The following is an 11,684-nucleotide window of genomic DNA, read 5'->3' as shown; positions in this document are numbered from 1 at the left end:
TTCCCAGCAGCATGCAGGAGGGAAGTGTTATATGGGGAGGTAGCAGGTGCAAAATACTGATGGACAACCACTCACACCCCCATGATTCACAATTCCAGCAACCTGATTGGTTGTTTGGGTTGTCTGTTTCAAAATTCCAGCAACCTGATTGGTGAATAGTGCTGAAGTGGCGCTGAAAATAAATATATGCACCCCCATGATGTATTGGAGGGAGGGCTTATAAATTTGAGAGGCCGGGGCTGCCCGGCCTTACCTAATAGTATGGTGAAACTAAGGCTGGATTCACACAAACGTATATCGGCTCGGTTTTCATGCCGAGCCGATATACGTCGTCTCTCTCCCGCCTCTCCCCTCAGCACTATTTGCAATAGGGAGAGGCGGGACAGGGGCAGGGCTAATTCTAGTAACGTATCCCCACCCCCATCCCACCTCCTTTCATTGCAAATAGTGCAAAGGGGCGGAGAGGAGGCAGAGAGGGGGCGGGAGCTCAGAGCACTGCTCCTGGCTCTTCCAGGCTCTCCCCCCCCTGCAGATGAGGATGACGTATATTGGCTCGGCGTGAAAACCAAGCCTAATGGAGCTGTAAGCCTGCACGATGCACTACACCTACTTGTGGCAATGGTAGCCTATGTACCCTTCATTTGAGTGCAAATCTAATACCAGGCAGCAGCCCCCCTCCAATACATCATGGGGGGGTGAGGGGTTGTCCATCAGTATTTCGTAGCCACTACCTCCCTCATATAACATTTCCCTCCTGCATGCTGCTGGGAACTGGTCTATATACAATCCCTTGTACCCTTAAATCAGCAAGTATGGCCATTTTCAGTGTTCTTGGGGGGGGGGGGTTTCTGTCTTTTTCAGTGAATTGTAGGTAAATGTAGCTTGCCCAGATTTCTATTGAGCGGTATATGGTGTCTTAGGTCTCATGTCCACGGAACGTGCAGATTCCGCAGCCCTACCTAGGGCTTATTTTTTGGGTATGGTTTATATGTCAACTCCCCCCCAACCCTCAAAAATCCCAGCAAAAGAGCGCTACAGAATTGTGTAGAGAAACCACAAAGCAGAGATATCACACAATACACTGATTCGATATTGCTGCGATTTTCTCACGGCAATATCGCCGTCGCCTGTGTGAAGCAGGCCTTATAGCAGGCATTACGCTTTTGACCAGTATGGCTGTTCTCCTCTGATTCACACTTTAAAAAATTGTTACGGATCGCAAGACTGGCTCAAAACATTTTTTGTTGGGTGTTCACTGTGCCTTATAATCTGAAATGTCTTATGATCAGTAGTTTCTGAGATACTGGAACTTACAATCACTACACAATTAAAGTCACGTAAATGTCACATTTTAAACTACTTTGTGGGAAAAATAAGTTGCTAAACTGCGCAAAAGTATGTCAGTTTAATAAAAAATCCCTTAAATTTGGCACACGATCCTACATGTTGTCAAAGAGTTTGGAATAGTAAAACAAAAACTTTCCCCCCCCAGAGACCCCAATACTTACCTCCGGATCCGGAGTCCTGCGTCCCGCATGACGCTTCAGCGCGCTTGCGCAATAGAGACGCGCCCACAGAGTCATATGACACGGCTGGCGGTAGGCGGAGGAGCGGTTTCACGCTATCTTCCGCTGTGCTATACAGTGGAAGATAGTGTGACGGACGGCTTCCATTGACTGCAATGGAAGCCGTCCGCACGTACACCCGCGGTAAATAGAGCATGCCGCGGGTGAGGACAGGTGATTTTACGGTGCGGAATTCCGCACCGTAAGCATTGTGCTATTAGGTTCAACAATAGAACCTAATAGCTGCGGGCAACGAGGCGGAAATCCGTCCGTGGGAAGCAGCCCTTAAAGTGGACCTGTCACCAGGTATACAAACTATAAACTAGGTTATGGTGCTCGTACGGCAGGTTCTCTGGAGTCCAGAGCGGTATTTTTTATGCTTCCTTAGGGCTTCTTCGGAAGACCATATATCGGGCGCGTATTCACGCCGGCTGATATACGACATCTCTCTCTGCAGGGGGAGGAGGCTGGAAGAGCCGGGAGCAGTGCTCTGAGCTCCCGCCTCCTCTATACCAGGGGTCCCCAACTCCAGTCCTCAGGGACCACCAACAGGTCATGTTTTCAGGATATCCTATAGTAAGAACCCCTGTGGCAATGTCTGAGGCGCCGACAATAATTACATCACCTGTGCAACACTGGGGAAATCCTGAAAACATGACCTGTTGGCGTTCCCTGAGGACTGGAGTTGGGGAACACTGCTCTATACCCCCTCTCCGCCCCTCTGCACTATTTGCAATGAGGGGAGGCGGGATGGGGGCAGAGCTAATTCACAGAACTTAGCCCCGCCCCATCCTGCCTCCTCTCATTGCAAATAGTGCAGGGGGGCGGGAGCTCAGAGCACTGCTCCCGTCTCTTCCAGCCTCCTCCCCCTGCAGAGAGGGACTCCGTATATTGGCCAGCGTGAATACACGGCCCATATACGGCCGTCTGAATAAGCCCTTATACATGCATAGCAATCAATGGGCATGCTGCTGACTTTCGATGGCGATAGCACTGGATTGAGAAGCTGGGTAAGTGTAATACCTCCCTGGATTCCAGGGAAACTGACATAAAAGCACTGTAACTAAGTTTATGATGCTCATACCTGGAGACAGGTTCCCTTTAACGTACCTTTATATGGGGCGATTAGGTGATCGTCTGATTTCTTGCTGGAAACAGTGAATTCGGGAGATAATCCTCAGATGGACATGCAGCCACCGACAAGGCACTAAGCGAAAACCGTTCACCTATCCGAGTCGCGTGGATTTTAGCAAAACAAAATAAAGCAACTATTGGGCCGTGTAACCAGGAGCTGTTCAGTGTTGGAGTGACTCCTGTTTACTGTGGACAGAGGTGAGCCAGAATGATCCCAACCTACTCCAACTCCATTCACTTGAATGACTCTTGTTCTTGTGAAAGCACAGGAGTGATAGTCGGACTGTGGCCCCTGGGACTGCGGTCGGCTGCTTATGCGCCCAACAGTTGGTACCTTTAAGCATTCACCTAGGGCCGATGTGCTATAGACATGTCATTTTTTCCAAGACTTGTTGCTTCCTGGAGGCAGGTCTAGAGGGGCATGGCTACTGTATGCACAATTATCCAGCTTAACCTCCACATTCTTATTAATGAGGCTTTATCTCTTCTGAATACTTGTCTACTCAATGAATACCTCCAATTTAACTGGTGTGAGAATTATAACATTCTTTCATCTCAGCTTACGCTCTTACTCATATGCCTGTAGGAATCAGAGAACGTAATAAAGCAAAATTATGAAATACTAAGGGCGTTGGTACAGAATGTATATGGTTCTTCATGTTATGGTCCAAAAAATAAGGTAAGGTAAAGTCCTCTGGTGACCGACTCCAGTCTGGGCAGACTGCTTTTGCGGGCTGGTTTGCCATTGCCTTACACAGTAATCTCCTCCAACCAGCAAGCTACTCATTTTACCGACCTCGGAAGGATGGAAGGCTGAGTCAACCTTGAGCCGGCTACCTGAATCAAGTGGGGATTGAACCTGCAACCTTCAAGTCGTGAGCGAGAGCTTACCTTACCTACACATATATAGTAGGATTGTAAACTTTAGACCGTTGTGGGTGGCAGTCAATTTTCTTTGCAACTAGATTCTGGTGGGACCTTAAATAAAGGGCGTCTAGTAGAGATTAAAGGCAATTGCTCGAGCGAGCAGGGAGCTGCGGCGGAGAGCGGGGCGTGAACAGAGGGGAGCTCTCTCTCTTCCCCCCCCCCCCCCCCGCTCCCTCCTGCTGACTGCCGCTACTCGGCGCTCCCCAAACCTTTCGTCTTGAGCGGGCAGTTACTCGCTAAGGGCAATGCTTGCTCGAGCAATTGTCTTTAGCAAGTATACTCGCTCATCTCTAGTGTCTAGTCTTCTTCAGGGTGTGTATTAAAAACCACCCAACCCATATCTATTCATACATGGTTAGGCTAATTCATGGAGATTAAGTGCAATAAGGTAAAAATGGCGCAGGAGACAGGAAAAGAGTATTTAGCACTGCTTATTATTCAAGAAGTCTTTGGACATTTTCTGGATGGATGGAAGCTCACTAGCAAAATGGTCAGCCTGTTACTTCAGGTAGTCTTGCCCTGGTCAAATAATAATCATGTATCCTCTCCTGTGTTTTTCGCCTGCTCTCTCTTCACCTTTGCAATTTTTCAACTCCATGTCTGTTTCCCTCTTTTTTGTGATGTAATTAGAGATGAGCGAACGTGCTCGGCCACGCCCCTTTTTCGCCCGAATACCGCGATTTCCGAGTACTTCCGTACTCGGGCGAAAAAATTCGGGGGGCGCCGTGGCGGTACGGAGGGTAGCAGTGGGGAGGAGAGGGAGAGAGAGAGAGAGAGGGCTCCCCCCTGTTCCCCGTTCCAACCCCCGCACCGCCACGCCTCTCCCCGCCCCCCGAATCTTTGCGCCCGAGTACTGAAGTACTCGGGTGCGTAAGTACTCGAAACGAGTACGTTCGCTCATCTCTAGATGTAATATAAATGCTATACGTACTATATATAGTCTCTTGTGCTGCTGCATTGCTTCTGAGACTTACTTCCCTTAGTGCTGATTCATGGCGATACCAATAAAAGATACTGGACCAAAAAACAACAATAAATTCTCACTTTATTAAATGTTTTATTAGTTTTTAAAAATAAAGTGTTATGAAAATTATATATATTAGAACCTACAGAGCGATGCAGAAAATTACAACTTTGCTTTCTTTTGGAAGAAACTGATAATTGCATTCATGCACTCCTCCGATAACCAGCGCTCCTTGAGGCGCTCGCACTCCTGTATGTTCGCAGCATGTAGTGCTTTCTTGTCAGTCTCACGTATCAGCTGCTTGGAGAAAGCCAAGGACTATAGGAAAATATCCGACACAACAGAACGTTAGGATATAGGAATATATATTAATTAAGGAACTAAGTAGAATAAACAAGACATTTTTAAAGCAAATGCATAAAATTAGTCATTACTTACTGATAACAGTTAAACAGTCACTGATTCCAAACACCTTGTGCTTATGTAATAATTAGCAAAAGTGCAAAAAAACTTTTTGTGCTGAAAACTCCTCTAAAGTGCTGTGCACTGGGGTTCTCCCTTCTAATTTACGGTCCACTGCCTGTTGTCAAGTGAAGCCTGTCTCTAGCAACAGAAATAAGACGGATTACGGGAAGTGGGGAGGGTGGTAACTCATGCTGCCCAGAGTAGTCTATGGGTAGAAGGAGGAACAGACATAGGTTCTGCATTAGTCACCTGGTCTCTGGCAGCCACTGAAATCCCATCCACACTGCTCAGTAGTGCTATATAGTGTCCTGCATGATGCTTTTCATTATGAGGGTATATTTCACAGAGATAAAGAATATATCCTGATCTTCTCTGTGCAGTGTCTGGAGACATCACAACAGCAGTCTCCACCCACCAACTCAAGGACAACTGAAAGTCTAAGGTAAAGGTTGCAGAGGGGAAAAACTAGTGTAAAAAGCCATAAAATGGTCAGTACTATTCCTCATGTGTACACTCATGGCTGCACATTCTGAAAAGTTATGTGAAAGCATAGGTATGTTTTAAAAGGAACCAGTCAGATGCAGCCCTCCCTGTGGGCAACAGAGTAGGGACAGGTACGCTGATTTCAGTGGCCTGTCACTTTTAGTATAAAGTACAGTGGTTTTACAGCTTGTTTCAGGAGAAATAAAAGAGCAGCTTATTCAGGTCCTGCTAGCCTTGTCCACAACTAGGCTCTGTTCAGACCGGCGTGGTAGGCTTAGTTCAAAGCCATTGCCGCAACATAGCACAGCAAGCGGTGCTTTACTGTACAGGAAAATGCTGGAGGGCTGAAAGGAAGCCAGACGGTCCACACTAGAGTCAATAGGGTCCACCGGCTTCCGTTTGTTTCCATTACAGGATGCTTGTGTGATACAGTCTTCCTTCTCCCTTAATGAATGCTGATGTGAACCCTGCCCTGCCTAAGGCCTCATGCACACAAGCGGATTTAAATAGCAGAATCCATGGTGGGCATCTGCCTCCTGATGCCGCAGCAAATACCACCCATAGCATGCTATGAACAAGTGATTCGTCATGCACATGAGCGGAAACCAATAGTTGTTTCCACTCACAGATTGGGGGAAAAAAATAAAATATCACAGCATTGTCCATTTTTGTGTGGATTCCGCGCAGACAGCTTCCATTGAAGGCAATGGATGCTGTCCGATCTGCAGCCCCTCCGCAATTGACATTGTGGAAAGGTTGCGCATTCAGCGTCATTCCCTAGCAAAAAGCGGGAGTTAAGTTTAAAAAAATAAAAAATCTGTACTGCGCATGTCCGACGGCAAGCCGTGTGGACCACCCGCAGTACAGAGAAGCCGGAGAATGACAGGTACGCAGGGTCACCGGCCGCGGCCGGATTCTGCAGCCGGAATCCATCTGTGCCTTGTGCATGTAGCCTAAGGCTTTGTTCACATCTGCATTAGAGGCTTCATTCGGAGTATCTGGGGCAGATCTAGCACAAAATCCCAGACAACGTCGTGTAGAATACTGCGCTATTTTGTTCTGTAAAACGCCGGTCGACATGATTGATGGCCAATGAACCCCCATTAGAGTCTATGGGGTCATTTGGGCACCATTGGTGTTAGTCATGTGACAACTATCCTCGGCATGCATTCGGTTTTCCTATTCCTGTGACGGAACAGATAAATGCACTGCCAGAACACGGAAGGTTAAAGCAGCCGAGATCATCAGGTAACTGCCAAACATCCTTGTTCTAATGTATATTTACATAACTGTACAACAGTGTCAGTGTGCTCAGATGATGTGTCTGTCCTATTAATGGGATCTGTGTGTTGGCCCTGCACCAGAGCGAATGGGCTAGCGGTGACGTCACTCGTGCGTTCAAATGAGAATTAGCTCCTCTAAAAAGGACCCTTAGATGGCTACACTTTATATGTATGAAGTCAGTGTTATGACACCGTGAAAGACATACAAGGAGTTGGAAATTGCAAAGATCAAACAAAAGTACCTTAAGAGGGAGCATAACCACTGCACCTGATCCAGTTGGGAGTGCTGCATATTTATTTATATTACAATGGTCACAGCTGACCTCTTAACCCCTTAAGTGGCACGCCTGGAAATTTTCCGGGACAAGCTCCACTGCCCGTAGTGATATAGCCCGGAAGATTTCCGGACTATGTTTCACTATGGGACCTGCAGAACACAGTGGCATAAGCTGTGGCATTGTGCTCTGCCTGCACAGACCCACACAAAACGTGCAGGACTTTGAAAAAAGAAGCAGGAAGATATTACAATCTGCCGGCAACTTCCCGCTTCTATTTTCAAACTCCTGCACTGCTTTGTTTACAGGTTACCATGGAGACCATCAGCTTGTCAGAAGCCAGCCGATTGTCTCTGTGGCAGGGAGAGCTGGTGCCTGGTTGTCAGAGGATAGCCAGGCACCAGCTCTTACACAGCAGAGAATGCAGAAAACCTCAGATCTCTGCTGTGCTAACCCTTTACATGCCGCGGTCTATACGACCACAGCATGTAAAGGGCTAACAGAGGGAGGGGGCTCCCTCTGTCAAAGGATAGCCAGGCACCAGCTTACACAACAGAGAATGGAGACAACCTGCGATCTCTGCTGTGTTAATCCTTTACATGCCGCGGTCTATGCGACTGCAGCATGTAAAGGGCTGTCACCATCGAACCCCCAGAATGTGATCAAGGGACAAAAATGTAAATAAAAAAGTAAACAATATAAAACACTTTTCTCCCTTTATTTTGTAAAAAAAATTAAAAACAAAATTACACATGTAATATTCCTGCATCGTAATGACCCAGAGAAGGAAGTTGGTACATTATTTAAGCCCTTAAAGGGGTTGTCCCGCGCCGAAACGGGTTTTTTTTTTTTTTCAACCCCCCCCCCCCCCGTTCGGCGCGAGACAACCCCGATGCAGGGACGTACAGAAAGCTTACCGGAGCGCTTACCTTAATCCCCGCGCTCCGGTGACTTCTATACTTACCTGTGAAGATGGCCGCCGGAATCCTCTTCCTCCGTGGACCGCAGCTCTTCTGTGCGGTCCATTGCCGATTCCAGCCTCCTGATTGGCTGGAATCGGCACGTGACGGGGCGGAGCTACACGGAGCCCCATAGAGAACAGGAGAAGACCCGGACTGCGCAAGCGCGGCTAATTTGGCCATCGGAGGGCGAAAATTAGTCGGCACCATGGAGACGAGGACGCCAGCAACGGAGCAGGTAAGTATAAAACTTTTTATAACTTCTGTATGGCTCATAATTAATGCACAATGTACATTACAAAGTGCATTAATATGGCCATACAGAAGTGTATAGACCCACTTGCTGCCGCGGGACAACCCCTTTAATGACGCAGCCCCCTTCCCCCCCCTTTTCTTTTTTTCCTCCCCCCATTTAAAAAATCATAACTCCTTTATTTATCCATCGACGTCACTGCATGAGGTCTTGTTTTTTGTGGAATGAGTTGTATTTTTCAATGGTGCTATTTAAAGTACCCTATAATGTACTGAAAAACTAACAAAATTCTGAGTGGAGTAAAATGAAAAAAAAAAAAAAAAAAAAAAGAAAAACATTCTGCCATCTTTCAGTGCGTCTTGTTTCTACGGCACACAAACTGCAAAGACATTTAATTATTTAAAATTATTTTCTGCTGCATCTTCTGCGCACAAGAACTTTATTTTTCCGTCGACATAGTTGAGCAAGGGCTCATTTTTTGCAGGATGTCCTGTAGTTTCCGTTAGTACCAATTCGGAATACATACGACTTTTTGATCGCCTTTTATTGCATTTTTTTCTGGGAGACAGGGTGACTGAAAAAAGTGCATTTCTGGCGTTCTTTATTTTTTTTTCGGACTAAATACTGTGGGGTAAATAATGCATAACTTTGATAGATCGAACTTTTACGGAAGCCGTGATACCAAATATGTATTTTTCTTTTATGGTTTAGATTTTTTTTATTATAGATATGGCAAAAGAAGGGTGATTTTAACTTTTATTACTTGTTTTTATTTTAAAGTGAGAAAAAGTCACGAAAAAGAAATTACACTTTGGTATTGGCATAATTGTACTGGCCTGTAGAATTACTTTTTTTAAACTCGTTTTATTGAACAGTATGTATTCCATATAATGTAGGAATAAACAACTTTGGTTACATCATAGGCTCCTTGTGGTCATACAGTCGCATTTAAATACGTTACATTAACATATGCTGATATTGAATACAGTGTGTGAGTACATTTGCTCGTGGTTTCAGTAGGGGGCAGTAGTGTTTCCGTGTTTTACGGGGTCATTCTAGGCACAGTTGCTCTCAATAAGCTTTGGAATCGGTCTTGCGTGAATATTGTGCTTGTTGACCCACACCATCTTTCTCATACCTTATCAAATTTTTCAGGGCACAGAATTACTTTAATATATTTATACGGCTCAGAGAATGCAGTGAAAAATAATAAACATGCTAGAATTACAGATTTTGTTAATCTTGCCCCTAGAAAAAAATGGAATAAAAAGCAATCAAAATTTTTCATGTTCCTTAAAAAATTAGATAAATGAAGACTGGAGTTCATCCTGCAATAAACAAAGCCTTCTAGGGCTCTGGCAATGGAAAAATAATTAATCCGGCTCTTGGAATGTGGCGACACAAAAGCCAACCTTTAAAAAAAAAAAATGTTTTAAATGTACAAAAATAGCAAAATATCAAAAAATTGCCGGAATTGTGATACTCAGAGAATAATGTTATCACACTATTTATTCTGCACACTGAACGCCGTAAAAATAAAATCCAAAAAACAAATGACAGAATTTCTTTTTTCCCCCCAATCTCTCTACAAATTTTTTTACAAAAGTTATGCAATACATTATATATACCCAAAAATGATGCCATCAAAAAATACAACTTGTCCCTCATATGGCCGTGTCAATGGAAAAATGAAAAAGTTATGGCTCTTGGAACGCGACTGGAAATTAAATGATTGGGCCATTTAAAAAACCTGCCCTGGTGGGTCTGACAGGGTGGTAAGAAGCCTGCCACTCAAGGGTTTTCCAGAGAGAATACTATTGATGGCCTGTCATCAGGATAGGTTATCATTAGTTGATTGGCTGGGGTCTGTCACTTGGGATCCCGGCCAATCAGATAAGCGGGCGCACACTGTAGGCTCCGCAAGTACACAGAGGTCGGAGTGGAAGCAGCAAAAGCCTCTGTGCCGACCTCTGTGTAGTGGCCGGTGCTTGTAACTGCAGCCATGGCTCTCATTGAAATCCATGTTACAAGGGCCGGCCACTACACAGAGGTCGGCGCGGAGATTTCCGTGCTGACTTCTGTGCACGGACAACATGAAAAACCCCTTTAACTTCTCTGCCCACCATTCACATGAAGCAGGATCCTAAGACTCCCTGTATGAGTAGAGTGATGGTCATACGTGCCCACTCCTCCTCTATCCATCTCTATGAGACTGCTGGAGATCACCGAGTTCTATACCTGGCTATCTACAGCAGTCCCATAGAGAAGAACAGAGTGGCAGTGCATGTGCGTGACTACAGCGCCATTCTTACAGAGTCAGCTTCTTTAAACCAATAGAAGCCATTCAACTTCCAATATTGGCTCTGACTGATCACTAAACAGACCCAGCTCCCTTGGGGGTTTTTTTTTTTTTTTAAGGATCTGAATGCTCAATTGGCTTTTCTGAACAGTTACAAAAATTGTTGGTTAGATATAAAAAAATAACAGTATTTATCATTTGACTTGAGCTCCCAACTTACATTTTTAGGCAGTTGACCGTAAGCCTTGAGCCTCTCCCAAACCTCCTTCTGGAAAGTGCTATCGGGAAAGACTTCGGTGAGCAGTCCATGCTTGCAAGCTTCATGTGCCGTCAGCAGTTTGTTAAAGAGAAGTACCTCTACGGCCTGTTACAAACACAGTGGAGAAGAACATTAGAAGGGCGACATAAAGACGTCGCTAAATCGTGAATACGCTGTCTTCTCAAGGATTTTTTTTTGCTGGTGGAGCTTTGGATCGAGCGCTCTGAGAGATCTGCACCCATAATTGCTGATATTAGTGCCGCTGCAATTTCACCCTTTTTTGTAAGAATTGTAAAGCATCTCAACTCTTCTTCTGGATACCCAACATCACGGACCAGGACAATTGTCATATTGTTGGAAACAAAAAAAAATCAAAAGGTATCAAAATCATATTACACTCCTAGCTAGGGCACTAATCAAATTAATTCAATTAATTAGCCATTTCAGTGCCCCACTATTCTGATTCTGGTCAGGATCGCAAAATTGAATTTAGCCATCAAGTGGGAGAGGGAGGACGCTCCAGGAAGAAGTGGGGCCGCAGAGTGCCGAGAAAAGCTACCCTCCCTATAGCTGCTAGTTTATGAATCCTGTGTGTGGTAGTGAAAGGGTTAGTTAACTTGAAAGAAGCCCCGCCCCTCCCACTTATACAGGAACAAAGGTAGAAGCCACCGCTTTGGTTTATCTTTTAAGAAAAATGGAGAATAAGAGTGGATTGTCTACAGGTGTGGGAAAACCGGAAATACAGTAAACTGAGATTGTATTTTCAGGACATACTGCCCGTCCCCAGCCCTGCTCCATATTCTGGAAGACGACGCCTG

At 45.4% G+C, this 11,684-nt stretch overlaps 1 protein-coding gene across 1 annotated transcript in view; it reads right to left on the bottom strand.

The window, feature by feature from the left end:
* Positions 1–4,654: 4,654 nt before the first annotated feature.
* LOC136579051 (enoyl-CoA delta isomerase 2-like) overlaps positions 4,655–11,684 on the bottom strand; it is a 41,321-nt gene continuing 34,291 nt past the window's right edge. Inside the window, exons 9-10 of the mRNA XM_066579311.1 lie at positions 10,828–10,971; positions 4,655–4,908 (exon numbers count right to left, since the gene is read on the bottom strand). Coding sequence (XP_066435408.1) covers positions 4,753–4,908; positions 10,828–10,971 — 300 coding nt within the window. The 3' untranslated portion in view covers positions 4,655–4,752. The remainder of the gene's footprint in view (positions 4,909–10,827; positions 10,972–11,684) is intronic.

The sequence above is a fragment of the Eleutherodactylus coqui genome, chromosome 9, assembly GCF_035609145.1.
Source record: "Eleutherodactylus coqui strain aEleCoq1 chromosome 9, aEleCoq1.hap1, whole genome shotgun sequence".
In the NCBI taxonomy this organism is placed as follows: Eukaryota; Metazoa; Chordata; class Amphibia; order Anura; family Eleutherodactylidae; genus Eleutherodactylus; species Eleutherodactylus coqui.
This window is presented reverse-complemented; position numbering and strand designations above follow the sequence as displayed.